A 17,654-nucleotide genomic window follows, 5' to 3' on the forward strand; every position below is an offset into this window, starting at 1 on the left:
GCAGCGCCCCACCCCCTAGTCCGACCCTGCTCTGTGCATGACGAGAGGATGGCGGCCGCAACTTCCCTTATCGACCCTGCCTTGAGTGTGACAGGGGGCGTTGCCCCAACCCCCAATCGGCCCGTACTCTGAGCGTGACTAGGGGTGGCATCGCAACCTCCCGATCCGCCCTGCTCTGTGCATGACAGAGGGCAGCGCCCCAAATCCCCAAACGGCCCTGCTCTGAGCCCGACCAGGGGCTGCACCTAGGGACTGGGCCTGCCGTCTGCCACCTGGGAGCAGGCCTAAGCCAGCAGGTCATTATCTCCCGAGGGGTCCCAGACTGCAAGAGGGCACAGGACGGGCTGAGGGACCCCCTCTCCCCCTCCCGAGTGCACAAATTTTTGTGCACTGGGCCTCTAGTAATAAAAATAAACTAACAAACAAAGTAGAGACAGACTCTTGGATATAGAGAACAGACTGACAATGGTTAGAGAGGAAGGGGTTGGGGGCTAGGTGAGAAGGGTAAAGATATTAAACAACAACAACAAAAAAGAAAGATTAGTGGACAGAGACAATAGTATGATGACTGCCAGAGGGAAGGAGGTGTTGGGGGAGGTAGAAGGTAAAGGAGGGAAAAATGGTGATGAAGTAGACTCAATAAATAATACAATATACAGATGATGTATTATAGAACTATATACCTGAAACCTGTATAATTTTATTAACCAATGCCACCCCAATAAATTCAATTAAAAAACACCATTATATACTCTAACTCATACAAGGAGAACAAAATAGCAAATTAAAGATACTTCAATTTAGCAATTCTAGTCCTTGAAATTTTTTCTAAAGAAACCAAGATATGGGCAAATATAACCACATACATTTAGCACCTTATTTTTCTAAAATTATAGAAAAACTAGAGAAATTTAAATGACCTAATATTGGAACTGAATAAATAAATTATGGGAATTATTATAATGGAGTACCAGGACATTAAGAAAATGGTTACATAAATGGGTTGTGAGACTAACCAAGTTTTAATTTAGGCACATTTAAAATCGACACATATTACTTGTGCAGTAAGGCAAAAGTGTTAGCTTAAATTAATTAGTGATGGGGACATTTATTATAAAAAATAAATTATTAAATAAGAAAAATAAAAATAAACTTTGTATGGTCTGAACGCAGTAAAAAATTTTGGGTACTATATCATGTTATTGTTTGTTGTCAGAGTAGAATGTACTGGATCAGTAAAATTAGGCAAATGCGACTAAATCCTTAAAGCTGACTTAAATTTAACACTTATTCCAGTACAAATAACTTCCTCTATAAATAATCTTTTGTTCCTAACATTAAATAAGTAAATTTCTGTTTCTGACATCCAAAAGAACTAAACATACCCTCAGAAATTTTGCTGTGATCAATCTCTAGACTGCTTTTATATTTTGGGAGATCATGACTCCTTTGAAAACTGATAAAATACACCTAGATTTATTCTTTAAATTATCCTTACTTCTTGATTCAACTACTTTTCCATCTAAAATGAAGTTATCTACAGTTACAAAAACTAAAGATTTCTAAAGAAACAGCTTATGTTCCTTCTGGTGTTACACAAATTAATATTTCATCTACTTTTTCAATATTTGCATGTGAAATATACCTTTAACACTTGCATATGTTTCTGCAATAACACACATTAAGTATATTTGTCCCACACCTCAGGGCAGAATTGACTTTTTTTTTCTTTTGAATGCCTTATAGCATTATCAATGAGTCTATTACTTGAGTTTCCAGGACTCTACTCTATATTCCATTCAGGCAATAAAAAGACAAGAAAATCCACAAATATGTCTAAAAAAATACAGTAAGATTATTTTTTACATTATTTAAACGGAAAATAAAAACTAAAGCAAAAACAAAACTCTCACTGGTGGAGTATTTCTACTCAACTCAACAGAAGTATTTTTAAAAATTACAGATATATTTACCAGCCCCAAACTTCTAAATGTAGAGCCCAAAGTGTTGATATTACCAAAATATATGTAAAGATACTGTAATGAAAATAAGGAAGATCCACAAAACGTTCTGAAATACACTCACAGAAAGGTAACTGTTGATGTCCACATCATCAGTAATGGTTTGGCGCTCTCCTTTATAGTTAACTTTCCGAAACCTTCGTCGAGACTGCCTGGCAGGAATTTCTCTTTGGAGAATATTATCTTCATTATCTTTGGAATTCTCTACCTGAAACACATGTTCACATTCTTGATTAAATATCCAATTTTTCCATATCACTGACAGTCTATGGAGTCTTAACAAGCTCATAAGGAGGCTTCATTCACTTCTTGCAAGAAACTGCCTCAAGAAAATGGTCTAATGCTCATGAGTTCAAAAAAGATTAAAGGTGACATCATTATAAACATCTGGAGACCACAGTTTCCTTCCAGGAAATAGTCTCTCTTGCTCACACAAACATACTCTAAGTAAAGTCATTTACCAGAAATGAAGACTGTTAACTACACCTACACATTCAATAATTATAACTTCTTTGCTAGTCTAATTACAAGCTGCCTGATCATATACATATTTTATTTAGTGAACAATCAAGGATTTTATTCCAGTGAACTTATTAGTGTTTGGTGTCCATCTTAATGTATGACAATAGCCAAGAGTGAGGCTGGCATCTTTTAAGGAAGAAGGAAAAATTAGTATGTATTGAAGGCATAAAATGGACTGGTGTGCCAATACATTATACTATTTAGTTTACACAACAGCCCTGTAAGCAAGTATTGCTATCTCTAATTTATAGATGAACAAAGTAAAACCCAAAGAGATTAGTGACTTTCCAGTCTAGAACAATGATACTTACTAAAAGTGAGTTGCAATATAGGCCTATCTCTATAACTTATGCTACGGACACAAGACCACACTGCCTGTCTAATCACAGACTAAACCATACTTTTTAAAAATTACTTTTACAAATGGTATGTCCTAAAGCATACTTTATTATTAGCTTCGCATCCATTAAGTAACAATTTCAGTCTCCCCACCTCAACTACTTTTTCTACAATGTTGTATCTTTTGCTAATATAAAAAATATCCCAGTCACCCAAGTATGAAATTTCATCAACATTTCCAACTCTTATCTTCAATTGTTTCTTAGAACTTGTCAATTCTTTTTATAAATCACTCTCACAATATCCTTTCTTTTAAGGAAGAAGGACAGTTACTATGGTAGGCAGTTAGACAGACATAAGCAAAGCAAGGACGATCGGCCAGATATAGAAGGTCACCAGGTTGTAAAGCCCCGGGTGCCTAGCAAGGGACAAAATTAAGAAAACAAGGATCTTGCCCCCAGGATAACTTTTCCTCCCCTAGCACATTGCTGGTCATGCAGTTTAAACACCTGACCTTCTATCCCCTGGCATGTTGCTAGTAATGTGGTAACCTCCTTGTTAGAGAAGGAACAAGGGGCTGAGGAGTAGCCTCCTGGAACTCCCAGGTGGCCCCTTGCATGACCACTCCCTTAAAACACTGACTCTAAGGCATAACTTCTAGGCTTCAGTTGTGTTTCAGCTCCAGGCTCAGAAAAGCAGCGAAACCAGAGGAGCCAGGCCATGAGTCAGGACCAATTGCACTGACTAATGACCCCTTGCCCTGTCACCAACCAATCAGTAGAGACAACAACCCTGAAAGGACACACCTGGAAAGCTGATGAATATTCTATTAAGATCATCCCTTGGGAACTACTCTAAAATTTCCATCCTTAAAAGCCCTTAGGACTGAGGACCCAGCATGCTTTCCCTCTCAGAGATACACCTTCACCTTTCCAGTCCTCTCCACTTCCCCCCAGGTCCCGTCTCCTAAACTCCAAGGGCCCTTTCTTTTGCTTTTGTAACTTGTTTCCTGAGCCCATTCCTTCTACAGCTCACTTATTCTACCTCTGTAACTTTGTAAATAAACTTTCTCTCATAGTTTGAGTCTTGGCTCTGAATTCTTTTTTAGCCAAAACTCAAGTATTGAGGTTGCTAAAGCAAGGTCCAGCCTGACTCTACTGGACTAACACCTGGTGCTATTCTCACTGCCAACATTATTACTACTACTTACTCAAGTCTTAATCACTTCAGTCTTGATATATAGTAACAGGTGATCCTGCTGCTTCAGACATGTTCCTCTCTCATTCCATCTGGCACAGTCAGATAAATCACCTAGATAAATCATCATGTCAAGTCTCCCGTTCAAATGCTACAATGGACCTCCCTAAAGTTACCAAACAAAATTTAAACTATTATATTGGGTAGTCAAAGTTATATACACTCCATCCCCAAAATGTTTTTTTTTAAATATATTTTATTGATTTTTTACAGAGAGGAAGGGAGAGAGATAGAGAGCTAGAAACATCGATGAGAGAGAAACATCGATCAGCTGCCTCCTGCACATCCCCCACTGGGGATGTGCCCGCAACCCAGGCACACGCCCTTGACCGGAATCGAACCCGGGACCTCTCAGTCCGCAGGCTGACGCTCTATCCACTGAGCCAAACCGGTTTCGGCCCAAAATGTTTTTATCACTTTATCTTATATGTGTAAGCCTGGAAAAAAACGCTCTCTTAGCTCCTCCCCACCAAAAAAAAACAAGAAACAAAACCTCTAAAATTTCCTGATGATTTCTCAAAAAGAACTGATGTCTAAGCTGCTCTGTTTTGGGTGTGAGAGTTCAAGAGTAAGTGGCCAAGTCAATGTGACTATCCATGGTCCTCATAGATTAGTAACTTATATTCTGCTAAGTAACTTATTTCATCAATTTGTATTATCCTACCCATTCTATCTTCACATGCGGAACACTAGCAATCATTTAAGACACATCATCAGTACTACCAGAGACATTCCTTTCCTCAGACTATGACTGGTTTATTGAGTGCACACAACCTAGACTTCTCATAAACAGAACATGCTCCCCACAGCCTTCAGACCTTTGCATATGCTGCTGTTACTTCTGCTTAAAAACCCATTCCTCCTTTGCCAGTATCTTGGCATCCTACACAAACTTCATGACCCAGTTCAAACAACTCCTCTTCTGTCCCAGGACGGTGCTACTTCTACTGCACTAAGAATATTGACCATAATTATTAAAGGCTCCTCACAAGCTAACAAGCTCCCTAAGATAACAACTGCGTTATAGTATATACTAGTACTAGTGCCCAGGTGCACAGATCCATGCACATTGAAAGGAAATTAATTAGAAGGTGGCCTGTGGGGTGGGACTGGGCAAGATGGGCCAGACATGCCCTGGAGCCAACCTCCCGTGGCTCCTCCCTGGCGACTCGCACCTGGGGTGGGCGGCACTGTGGCTAGAAGGGGGTCTGTGGAATGAGCAGGGTCCTTCCAACAGGTGTGGTCCTTCGGCCTGGCCTGTGGGGATGGGGCCAAAACTGGCTCTCTGACCTCCCCTGAGGGTGGATCTCGGGTGATGCACCCTGGAATCAAACTCCCTCTTCTCTGGTTCTGGGGTGTGTTCCCCGAGAACCCCCCCCTGCCAAGTAACCGCAGCTCGGCAGCTCCTGCGTTGAGTGTCTGCCCCATGGTGGTCAGTGCACATCATACCTACCGGCCGGTTGGACAGTCGGATGGTCGCTTAACCTTTTATATATATAGATATAGATGTTTGTTCACTTAACATTCAAAAGGTGTGCCATAATGAATATTACATTAAATTCTATTAAATTATCTCTTCCCAAATATGTCAGTCCTTAGAATATGTATAAGTTATTCAAGAAATATACAGGCAGGCAGAATTAGTTACCGAACATTACTCTTCTGAAAGGTAAAATCCGGAAGAGATAGGGAAGTGACTTCCAGCTCAAGTACAAAATTGTGTGTAGTTAGCAAATATATGCTTCTTATAATTCAATCTCCTCTTCTAAAAAGTGATGGGACAACCACAGTATTTCCTGAACCACTACACTAAGCCATGTACCAGAAACTGTATGTTGTCTCATTTAAGGCTCACAATGATTCTAGGACAAGCTAGTTTTAAAAAGATATTACAGAGTCTCACAAAACAAGTAACTCACACAAGTGGATGAGTAAGATCTCAAAATCCAAGTATGACAAAAAAGTTCATCTCCTTCATATTGCTCTATTCCAAAGGATGAACTAGATTATCTATCTTAGGTGAAATTCTAATAGCATATGATTCTTAGATCTTTAAATATAGTAGTAAATTGAATTTAGGAAAAAAGTTTCTAAGCTCAAATTATGGGGGAAGTATCAAATGAAAGGAAAATTTGAATAATGTATAAAGGTTTAAGTGCCTTTAACAAAGCTCCTTTTAAATACATGCAAAATGTGCCCTGGCCAGTATTGCTCCATAGTTAGGGTGTTGGCCTCCACACCACAGGTCAGGTTCAATTCCCAGTGAAGGGCACCTACCTGGGTTGCAGGTTGGATCCCCTCCCTGATCCGGAAGGGTGTGAGAGGCATCCAGTCAATGTGTCTCTCTCACATCGATGCTTCTCTCTCTCCCCCACCCCCAATCCCTCTCTCAAAATCAATGGAAAAAATATCTTCAGGTGAGGATTAACAAAAAATAAGTTAAAAGTTAATTAATTAGCCCTGACCAGTTTGGTTCAGTGGATAGAGAGTTGGCCTGTGGACTGAAAGGTCCCAGGTTCAATTCCGACCAAGGGCATGTACCTTGGTTGCAGGCACATCCCTAGTAGGAGGTGTGCAGGAGGCAGCTGATGGATGTTTCTCTCTCACTGATGTTTGGGGTGGGACTGGGCAAAATGGGCCAGACACGCCCTGGAGCCAACCTCCCGTGGCTCCTCCCCGGCGACCCGCACCTGGGGTGGGCAGCACTGGCTAGAAGGGGGTCATAAATAAAGTATATTTTTTTAAAAAGATAATTAATTAATTAACATGCAAGCAAATGTGAGACTTTAAAAAAATAAAACTTTGCAAATGCATACTGAAGTGGCACAAAGTAAAAAAAAACAAAAAAACAAAGACCAAGAATAAAGTGAAACCAAGAATACCATGAGGTAGGCTACCAACAAAGCCTCTGATCTACCAGATGATTTCTCAACTCTAGAGACTACACTTTCCACTTTGAGAGTTGTAGGGAGCAAGAGAGGCAGGAAATAAAATAGAAAATCCACCAAAGACGGGGAATCCAATAGGAGACTTACTCAGAAAACTCATCCCGAACAGCAACAACCTTATTGTAAAGGTTAAGCACAGTATAAGTCCCTTCTGCAGGGTACAAGAAGAAAACTTGCTTGGTACTGAGATAAGAGGGAGGAAAAGTAACCAAACAAAAACACTTCCTCTGAGAATTCAGAACATAAGCCATTCCTCATGCAGGTCTGTTGTTCAAATTCACAACACCTTAAGCACATAGGTAAATTTAAAGAAGTTCAAAATTAACAATGTACATAAGCAACTGACAACAAATCTAAAACCTCTTTGCAAGAATGCAACTGTAACCCAAAACCTCAAAAAATTCCCACACCTACAGTTCAAGACATATAAACACAGGTACAAACACACACAAAAAAACAACTAAAAAACAAAATCCCTAACCATAATAAAACTCAAACATGTGAGCAAACAAGACATGATGAAAAATAATAGAAAATGGACAGCAGCCCAGCCAGTGTGGCTCAGTGGTTGAGCACTGACCTATGAACCAGGAGGTCACAGTTTGATTCCTGGTCAGGACACCTGCCCAGGTTGCAGGCTTGATCCCCAGTAGAGGGCGTGCAAGAGGCAGCCAATGGATGATTTTCATCACTGATGTTTCTTTCTCTCCTTCCCTCTCCTGTACCCGCTCTCTGAAAGCAATTTAAAAAAATATATCTAGAATAAAAGTGTAATATGCAAATTGACCAAACGACCGAACAGCAGAACAAACATCCGGGTGACCACGCTGACACCCACTCACGCCAAGCCAGCCAAGGCAGGTGCAATGAGATTGGTTGGGGGCTGGGCCATCATCAACCCATGATCGCCCTGCAGAGGGAGGCCCAGGCCACTGGCCGGCAGGGTGATCGATCGGGGGGGGGGGGCCGGGGGCTCCACGATCGCCCCAAAGAGGGAGGCCCAGGCCACTGACAGGCGGGTGGGCAGGGCCTCCCTCTGCAGTGGCAATCTATCACAGACCCCCGGCCAGGTGGGCAGGGCCTACCTCTTTGGGGCGATTGATTGTCCCAAAGAGGGAGGCCCAGGCTACCCAGTGGTGGCACTGCAGCGGGTGGGCGATCCATCACAGAGCCCCGGCCAGGTGGGCAGGACCTACCTCTTTGGGGCAATTGATGGCAGAGCCCCACAATCAATCACCCCAAAGAGGGAGGCCTAGGCTACCGGGCGGCGACACTGGGGCAGGTAGGCGGGGGCCCCTCTGCGGGGGTGATCCATCGCGGAGCCCTGGCCAAATGGGCGGGGCCTACCTTTTTGGGGCGATTGATCACAGGGCTCCTGGACTGTGAAAGGGCACAGGCTGGGCTGAGGGACGCCCCCTCCCTGAGTGCACAAATTTTGTGCACCAGGCCTCTAGTATGTATATGTGTGTGTGTGTATGTGTGTGTGTGTGTATATATATATATATATGGACAGCAGAATCATACTTGCAAGCACTTTAATGTATTGGAAGTATCAGAAAATACACAGCTATAATTTGAGAAACACTTTCAAAGATAAACTTGAAAATGAGCCAGAAGTTATAAATAACAAAGCAGTTGAGAATTGACCAGGACCAAAAAAAAAAAAAAATTCTTCCCCAAGTGTCTGTCCTCTCTCCTCACTACCAGGCTAACAAGCAGTGAGTAACAAGAGGGACAAGGATATCCTTCCCGAAACAAAAAAACAGTCTGCAGCACAGTCAGAAAGAGATGAATATAAGAAAGAAATCATAAGAGATATAGAGGTTGAGTTGAAAAGATTAAACACGTATCTAAACAAATTTCAAGAAGGTGATAACAGGAAGAGGAATGAGACATATCGAGAAAAAAATGACTTTTTCTATTAAAAAAAAAAAGCCCAAAGTAGCCCAACAAATCCAAAGCAGGATAGCTAGAAATTACAACTATAATTCACACAATAAAGATAAACAGCAGACTTTTATTGAGGCCAGAGGAAAAATATAGATCAGCTGTAAAGGAAGGGTAATTAGAATAATCACTGGCATCTCAAAAAACAATGGATGCCAGTAAATAGAATATATTGAGTGTGCTGAAAAACATTCTTCTCCTAAAATTGCATTCATAGCAAAACCAACTTCAAGAAGGATGCAAAGTAAAGCTATTTTCAGAAAACACACACACACACACACACACACACACACACACACACACAAAACCCACCCAGCTGAGATGTTTACCAACAAAACACCTTTATAAAGAAAAATTTAAAGGGGCTACCTCAGATGTAACACATGTGCACATAAGTAATGTTCCAGAGATGAGAATATTTAAAACCAAAAAATTCTAAGTACATTATCAAATATTTGTGTATTTTATGCAAATAATGATTGCATAAAACAATACAATAAGGAAAAATTATAGAAGAAATAAGTAGCACTAAAATACTGGACAACTGCAATTACATTTGGATACAGTCACCAGCATTAAATGTTTATAAGTTCGCTACTTATTAACTTTGGTTATTTTTAAGTAGGCGTATAAAAATAGCTAGAGCCGGCCAGTGTCACTCAATGGTTGAGCATGGACCTATGAACCAGGAGATCATGATTTGATTTGTGGTCAGGGCACATGGCCAGGTTTGGGCTCGATCCCCAGTGGGGTCATGCGGGAGGCAGCCGATCAATGATTTTCTCTCATCATTGATGTTTCTATCTCTCCCTCCCTCTCCCTTCCTTTCCGAAATCTATAAAAATATATTTTTTAAAAACAAAACAAATCAAAAAATGAATAAAAATAGCTATAAGTAGCTTAAAAAAGTAGACCAAACACAATGGCGGGAAGGGTACTTACTATTAAAGAAAATAAAAACAAGAGGAAAAAAAACCCTCCAAAAAATCCACAAGCACATAAAGTTAATCCAGCCTGTCAACAATCACAATGAAGGTACATGGAAGTCGTTCCAGGTTAAAAAAATGACACAAAACCAATCTTACACCAAATGCAGAAAAAAAGGGCAACAGTCCCCAAGTATTAAGTATTGGGGGGGGGGGGGCTGCACCCTGTCACACACACAGCAGGGCCGATCAGGGGGTTAGGGCGCTGCACCCTGTAACACACAGAGCCGCAGGGCGATGAGGGGGTTGCGGAGCTCCCCCCTATCAGGCACAGAGCAGAGCTGATCAGGGGGTTGGGGCGCCTTCCTCTGTCACGAACAGAGCAGGGCGGATAGGGAGATTATAGCCCCGCCCCGTCACACACAGAGCTGCAGGGCGATCAGGGGGTTTGGGCACTGCCCCCCGTCACGCTGAACCCGGTGCCGGGAGGCATATTACCCTTTTACTATATAGAATAGAGGCCTGGTGCACGGGTGGGGGCTGGCTGGTTTGCCCTGAAGGGTGTCCTGGATCAGGGTGGGGGTCTCCACTGGGGTGCCTGGCCAGTCTGGGTGAGGGGCTGAGGGCCGTTTTCAGGCTGGCGGGTGACTGAAGCTCCCAACCGCTCCTTTTTTTCTTTTTTTTTTATTCTGGGCCGGCTTTAGCTCTGAGGCCTCGGCTGCTGAAAGCAGGTTTCTGGCCTTTGTTTTTCTGGCCTTTGTTTACCTTCTGTGGTCCGGCTGGCTGAAGCCTGGCTGACTAAAGCAAGTTTCTGGGGTTTTGTTTAGCTTCTATATTTGCGTTTAGCTTCTATATTTGCAACATAGTTGCTTAGAGTTGCAGGCGGGGAACGTTGGAGTCTGCCGTCACTGGAGCAAGCAAGCCTCCCTGTTAGCTTCAGTGCATGGCTGCTGGCCGCCATCTTGGCTGGCAGTTAATTTGCATATCGCCCTGATTAGCCAATGGGAAGGGTAGCGGATGTATGGCTAATTACCATGTTTCTCTTTTATTAGATAGGATAATAATGATAATAATAATAATAATTGCTCTTACCCTTTTGGCTCCAAAGTGACTTTTTAAAAACATTAGGTTCCTATACTTGTATGTAAGGATTTCTGGTACTAACAACCAATCAGACACCACCTTATTTTACGACATGACCAATAAGATGTAACTCTATTATATAACCTATATATTTATGGTTCAACACAAAGCACTTGTGTTGGCTCTTGTAAATTTTTTTCATTTTTACAATCTAAGGGAAAAGAAGTTAGTACCCCTGACTAAATAGTCAGGTACTGCATATTTTACAAATTCTTGTGGCACACTGTTGAAAAGCACTGCTCTATACCATTGCCAATGCCTGTTTTCTTATTACCCTTTTACTATCTGTTGGGAAAGACAGTCTTTCTTGTGCTTCTACACATTTTGCTAGGTGTGCCAAAAATACTAAATCCTAACTGCTCATTCACTTAACCATTTCTCAGAGTTGTGTTGCAGCAAGTAATCCTGAAGGATAAGGTAATATTTTCGGCTGGAGTGAGAGCAGGCTTGCCTACTATAAAACCAGTATATTCCTCAAGCTCAGTGTTTCTTAGCTGCAATGCAAACCTACTATGTGTTTGGCATCCATGTGGGCCATCCAGCATTAACGCCATGGGACTTGGGGAACAAAGGGAACCTATAGAAATATGCCAATCATTATTCTGTTTGTTACACCATGAGTCATAAAGTCTTTTGTTTCTGACCCAAGTGTCTTGAGCCAGAAACCCATCTATATATATAAATGGCTAATCCACTAAGTGTCCCTCCCACCATCCGACCGGTCACTATGACGCACACTGATCACTAGGGGGCAGACGCTCAACGCAGGAGCTGTGAAGCTACAGTGACTTGGCAGTGGCAGTTCTCGGGTGATGCACCCCGAAACCAGAGAGGAGGGAGCCAATTCCTTGCGGGGCCATGCAATTCCACCTTCAGCTGTGAGTTATGTTGTTGCTGGGACACTGTTGGCCCCGAATCTGGTTTACTGGACACTTGTGTTTGCATTCTACACCCTGTATGACAGCAACTTTGCAGAGTGCCCTCTCGCATTCCAGGAGCCCTTGGGGGATGTCGGAGAGCCAGTTTGGGCCTGATCCCCGCAGGCCAGGCCAAGGGACCCCGCTCACTCTGTAGACTCTGGGGAGAGACTCCGGAAGCTTGGCTCCAGGTCATGTCCAGCCCGTCTCACCCAGTCCCGCCCCGCTGGCCACCACCTAATTAACTTCCTTTCAATGTGCACGAATCCGGGCACCGGGTCACTAGTGAAATAATAAACAGCTTGTAAATACAGGAAAATCAAATCCCAGACCTGATATTCTCTAATTTAGCTGCTTTTCCTGGCGTTTCAACTCTTTCACCTATTGTTTATGTAATGCACAAAATAATCAATGAAAATTTTTTTCCTATTTCACTCCTTTTCCTCTCTTTTTTAGTTGTCTTATTTCTACTTTATCACAACATGTAACATGTACAACAGTCTTTCCCTCACATTCCTCCCTATCTTATTTTTAGTCTTTTAGCAGGTTTATATATTTTAAATGCTCATCATCACTTCTTTTTTTTTTTTAAATATATTTTATTGATTTTTTACAGAGAGGAAGGGAGAGAGATAGAGAGTTAGAAACATCGATGAGAGAGAGACATCGATCAGCTGCCTCCTGCACATCTCCTACTGGGGATGTGCCCGCAACCCCGGTACATGCCCTCGACCGGAATCGAACCTGGGACCTTTCAGTCCGCAGGCCGACGCTCTATCCACTGAGCCAAACCGGTTCCGGCCATCACTTCTTTTCCTAAGGTTTTCCCACTTATTTCTTAGTTGGATGAAACATCCTCTAGTAGATTCCTTAAAAATAGCTTATGGGTGCATTATTTCCTAAGTTCTTATATGCTGAAAGCTACTTTTCCATAACCTACATATCTGAAAAGCTGTGGCTGGATACAAAAATCCTTGGGTCACATTTTGTTTTTGTTGTTTTTTAAATGCTGCTCCATTGTTGCCTAGCTTTGGTTACCTCAGTGGATTTTAAAAATGTCGAATCCAGTGTAATTCTTTTGCCTTTGGAAGTTATATAATATTTGGCCTAGAAACAATGAGGATATTTTTTATCTTTGAAATCTAATAGTTTGAATTTCCAATATTTTGTCTAATACTTGTTTTTTTCCAGCTTTGCGATATAAGTGACAGATGTATAATATTGTATAAGTTTAAGATGATGTGATTTGACACGTTTATATATGCAAAACAATTACCATCATATATTTAGCTAACACCTCAATCATGTCACATAATCACCATTGCATTTTTGTGGTGAGAATGTTTAAGATATCTCTCAGTATCTTCAAGAATATAATACAGTGTATCTAACACTTTTTACTTCATTCTTTGTACAATTTTATTCACTCGGTTCTTTCCCTGCCTTTCAATGTACCTTGTAATTTATTAGTTTCTAATATAACTTTTTCTTTGTATTCCATTTCTTTATTAAGTTCATACTCTTTTTACTCCATTTCCTTTTTGCCCACTTTCTTTGCTTGGTTTTAAAATTTCTGATTCTACATGATTTTTTAATATCCTCAAATGCTTGATTGAATATATGTTGCTCTGTCTGGAGTGTCATCACAGTTTTCATCTTCGTGGTTATTTTTCTGGGGGTGGGGAGGAATTTCCCACAGTTGATATGTAATTAATATCATTTTCTTATATTTTTGTAACAGCTAAATATGGATTTATTAATTTTCCCTTTTTACCTTTTTGTGGTACTAGGATGTTTTTATAAAATGCCTAGTTTAATAGGTTCCCTCCTTTGTCAAATATTTTGAAGTCCAGGTATTTTAGAATACATTTTTCCTGTTTAGCTGGTGGGAGGGGTAAAGACCTTGATTTTGTGTTCCCTTTGTCTTGTAGGAACCTAAAACTTCCCCATGTACTTTTCTTCTTCAGCACTTCATTGCCAAAAAACACTTGTTTCCTTTTATCTTTTGTCTTAACCCTGAGTCTATATGCACTTAGAATACTTCTGCAAATTACTCATAATTTAAAATAACTTCTCTACACATGCACACACACATTTAATTTTAAACTTAATGAGATAGTCAGTCTTTCTGGCAGTGCAGGTCAACTTGAAATCCATTTGCTAGCTTCCGTCTTCTGTTTTCTGCAGTTCTGCTTAGTCAGCCTTTGCTCATCACAGAGCCTTGCTGAGAGTTAGGAGTAGAGACGGGAGTGTGAGAGATCACATGCTAGGAATTAGTTTCTCTTTTATTTACAATTATTTTCGAATACTTCCATTTGACCCAGTAATCCCACTTCTGGGAATATATCCCAAGAAACAAGAAACGCCAATCAGAAAGGATATATGCACCCCTATATTCATAGCATCACAATTTACAATAGCTAAGATTTGGAATTAGCCTAAGTGCCCATCAGCAGATGAGTGGATTAAAAAACTTTGGCACATCTACACAATGGAATACTATGCTGCAGTAAAAAGGAACTCTTACCATTTGCAACAGCATGGATGGAGCTGGAGAGCATTATGCTAAGTGAAATAAGTCAGTCAGAGAAAGATAAATATCACATTGTGGATTATAATGAACAACATAAACTGATGAACAAAAACAGATCTAGAGACAGAGAAGCAACGATCAGATGTTCAAACCTCAGAGGGAAGGTAGGGGAGGGTGGGGGTAAGGAAGATCAACCAAAGGACTTGTATGCATGCATATAAGCATAAACGATGGACGCAGACAATAGGGGGTGAGGGTGAGGGCAGGAATGGGGGGATAAAGACACATTTGTAATACCTTAATCAATAAGAAATACATAATAAAAAAAAGAAAAAAAGATAGACAGATGAAGTTGTTACTATTTTCTTTGACTACCTAGTAAAGTCAGATGTAAAAGTTAACCCTTTGCACTCCGCTGTCCCCTCTCAGGGGACATCGGAATTCTAGCATATCACTCGGATGTCCCCTCTCAGGGGACATTGCAGTTTATTAGTGATTACGGGGAATTGAGTTATTTCAACGCAACTTTTTGAGACATGCATGTTTCCCTGAAGTTTTATCTTGAAATGGCACAAGAAATTAAATCAAAATATCGTAAAATTACTAAGATATATACAAGAAATGTCAGCGGGTTTTGTGTCGGATTAAACAATAAACTACATATTCCCGATGTGGGACAAAGAAAACGGGACTGCATTGTGTGTTCTAACAGGAAAACACCTGGTGGCAGGCGTCAAACCACTTATTACTGTCAAACATGCACTAATCAGCCTGCAATGCATATTGGGGAGTGTTACAAAACTTATCATACTGTACAAAATTATAAACAATAAAATATTGTTTTTTTTTGCAAATATACATTCCTCGATGTCACCCAATTCATATAAGTCCAATATCATTATAATACGTTACTTGGTTCCAAAATTATACTAAATAATACCAGGGTCTGTAAATGCACGTTTCCGCCGCAAAGTAGCGTCGAGTAGCTGGTAGCCAATGTCCAGAATGGTTCGGAGTGCAAAGGGTTAAAATAATGAACTAATAAACTTCTATAAAGCAATGCCAGTTAAAAGATCAATGAAATTGTCATGGGGAAGGTCTTTCTAATAAGCATGACTCCAAACCAAAAAGTCATAACATAAAAGGAAAAAAAGTAGAGCAAAATAAATAAATGAAAAAAAATTCACGTTAGATATAAAGTTTACAAATGATAAATTTATAACCTCTTATAAATAAAAAAGCTCATTAACTTACTAATGTAAAGCTCATAATGTAATGAACAAATAAAAAATAATCCAAGTAGAAAAATGGGCAAAAGATATAAGTAATAAGAAAAAACAAGTCCCCCATAAAGCATATGAGAATATGCATAAGTTAAAACAAGATTTCCATATAACGTGCTAGATTAAGATGACTAACATTTCAGATAATCAGGAGGGTGTTCATAACAGTATTCCCAAGTACCTGTGGAATTATTCAAATTTGTACAAATATATACATAATAAAATCATGACAGTACTTACATGTGCTTGTAAACATATTTACACTCAGACCAAGCATTTTTATGAGTTCTAAATAATTTCATCTAAAAAATACACAGATGTACCAAAGATTTGTACTGGTCCAAAATGTTCAATACATTTTTCAAAAGATATTATAATAGTGAATAAAATAACTGAAGAAAAACAACAAGATTCATCAATATGATGAAATGACAATTAAATCCTTCAGAAATCTCAGAAATAAAAATCTTGAAATTATTTTGGATTATTTTCCCCCGTAACTCATAAAGCATTTTAAACCATGCTGATCATCAATAAAATGTGGTCTTGGAATTAAAAGTCACCAACCATAAATATATATACAAGTATACATAGTTAATGTGATTTTTTGGTGATTTAAAAATTTTTATGTATATATCTGCATATTTTTTTCCTAAAACATTAGAGTATAAATTGAATAGAGAGTGCTTCTTGATCCCAAATATGTCAACATGTATTTCCTAAGAACAAAGACTTTGTCTTATAAAACTCCAGTACAGTTATCGAAATCAGGAAATCTGACTAATAATCTAAAGATCAACTGTACCAACAACACTTATACCTACGCCCTGCCCTCCCTTCAATATTTAGTATAAAATCAAGCATCGCATTTAGTTGTGTCTCTTTTCTCCTTTAATCTGGAACTGCTCCTTCATCTGTTTCTTGACATCGGGATAGTTTAAGAGTATAGACCAGTCAATTTGTAGAATGTCTTTAATTTGATTTGTCTGACATTTCCTAACAATTAGATCCAGGTATGTATTTCTGGCAGGAATATATCAGATATGATTTTAGTCCTTCTCAGTGAATCATATCAGGAGTAGTATGACATCAGTTTGTATCCATGTTCATAGTGGTAGGGATGATTTTTGTTACAGTGGTATCCTTTACGTTTCCCCATCAGAAACTTGATAATTTTTCCCTTTTTAAGTGGTTTGTGGAGAGATAACTCTGAGACTATGTAAGTGTTCTGTTTCTAATTAAACATGAGCCATAAGTTTTACCATTCATTAATGATTTTCTAGCTTAATCTTTTGTTCCATATTTATTAGTTGGCATTGGACTATTAGGAAAACCTTACCCTTTTCCTTCCTTCCTTCCTCCCTTTCTCCCTCTCTCTCCTTCTTTTCCTTCCTTATCAGAAGTTATAAATTCTCATATTATACATGGGGGTACTATCAATTACTATGATTTTTTTCATTTACATTATATCAAATTGTTCTAGATTTGGTCAATGTAAATCCCTTCAATCTGGCTCCTCTGTTCTTTTGCCTGGCCCCTCTAATTCTTGGAATAGTTCCTTACTTTATAGGGTGGATGATGAAAATACTTTGTATTTTGATACAGAGGTAGGTTATAAGGCATATGCATTTTAAAAATTTCAACACAGTGTACATTTAAAATATATAAATACCCAGAGGCCCAGTGCCACGAAAATTCGTGCGTGGGTTCTGGGTCCCTAGGCCTGGCCTGTGATCAGGAACATCTTCCCCAGCTGCCCGCAGCCAACTCTGTTCCCCCAACGGCACCCACCCCCGGTTCCCCATTCAGCATCGGGGG

The 17,654-nt window shown here is 40.0% G+C and overlaps 1 protein-coding gene across 16 annotated transcripts in view; it reads right to left on the reverse strand.

The window, feature by feature from the left end:
* Positions 1–17,654, reverse strand: part of RAPGEF6 (Rap guanine nucleotide exchange factor 6) — a 178,697-nt gene that overhangs the window by 115,297 nt on the left and 45,746 nt on the right. For 15 of the 16 annotated variants that reach the window (XM_023763763.1, XM_023763760.1, XM_023763758.1 and 12 more), the window contains one exon: positions 2,086–2,229. The exons of the other annotated variant lie outside the window; for it this stretch is intronic. In XM_023763763.1, coding sequence (XP_023619531.1) covers positions 2,086–2,229 — 144 coding nt within the window. The remainder of the gene's footprint in view (positions 1–2,085; positions 2,230–17,654) is intronic. 16 annotated transcript variants of the gene reach the window in all.

This window comes from Myotis lucifugus, unplaced genomic scaffold (genome assembly GCF_000147115.1).
Source record: "Myotis lucifugus unplaced genomic scaffold, Myoluc2.0 scaffold_300, whole genome shotgun sequence".
NCBI classification, from domain to species: Eukaryota; Metazoa; Chordata; class Mammalia; order Chiroptera; family Vespertilionidae; genus Myotis; species Myotis lucifugus.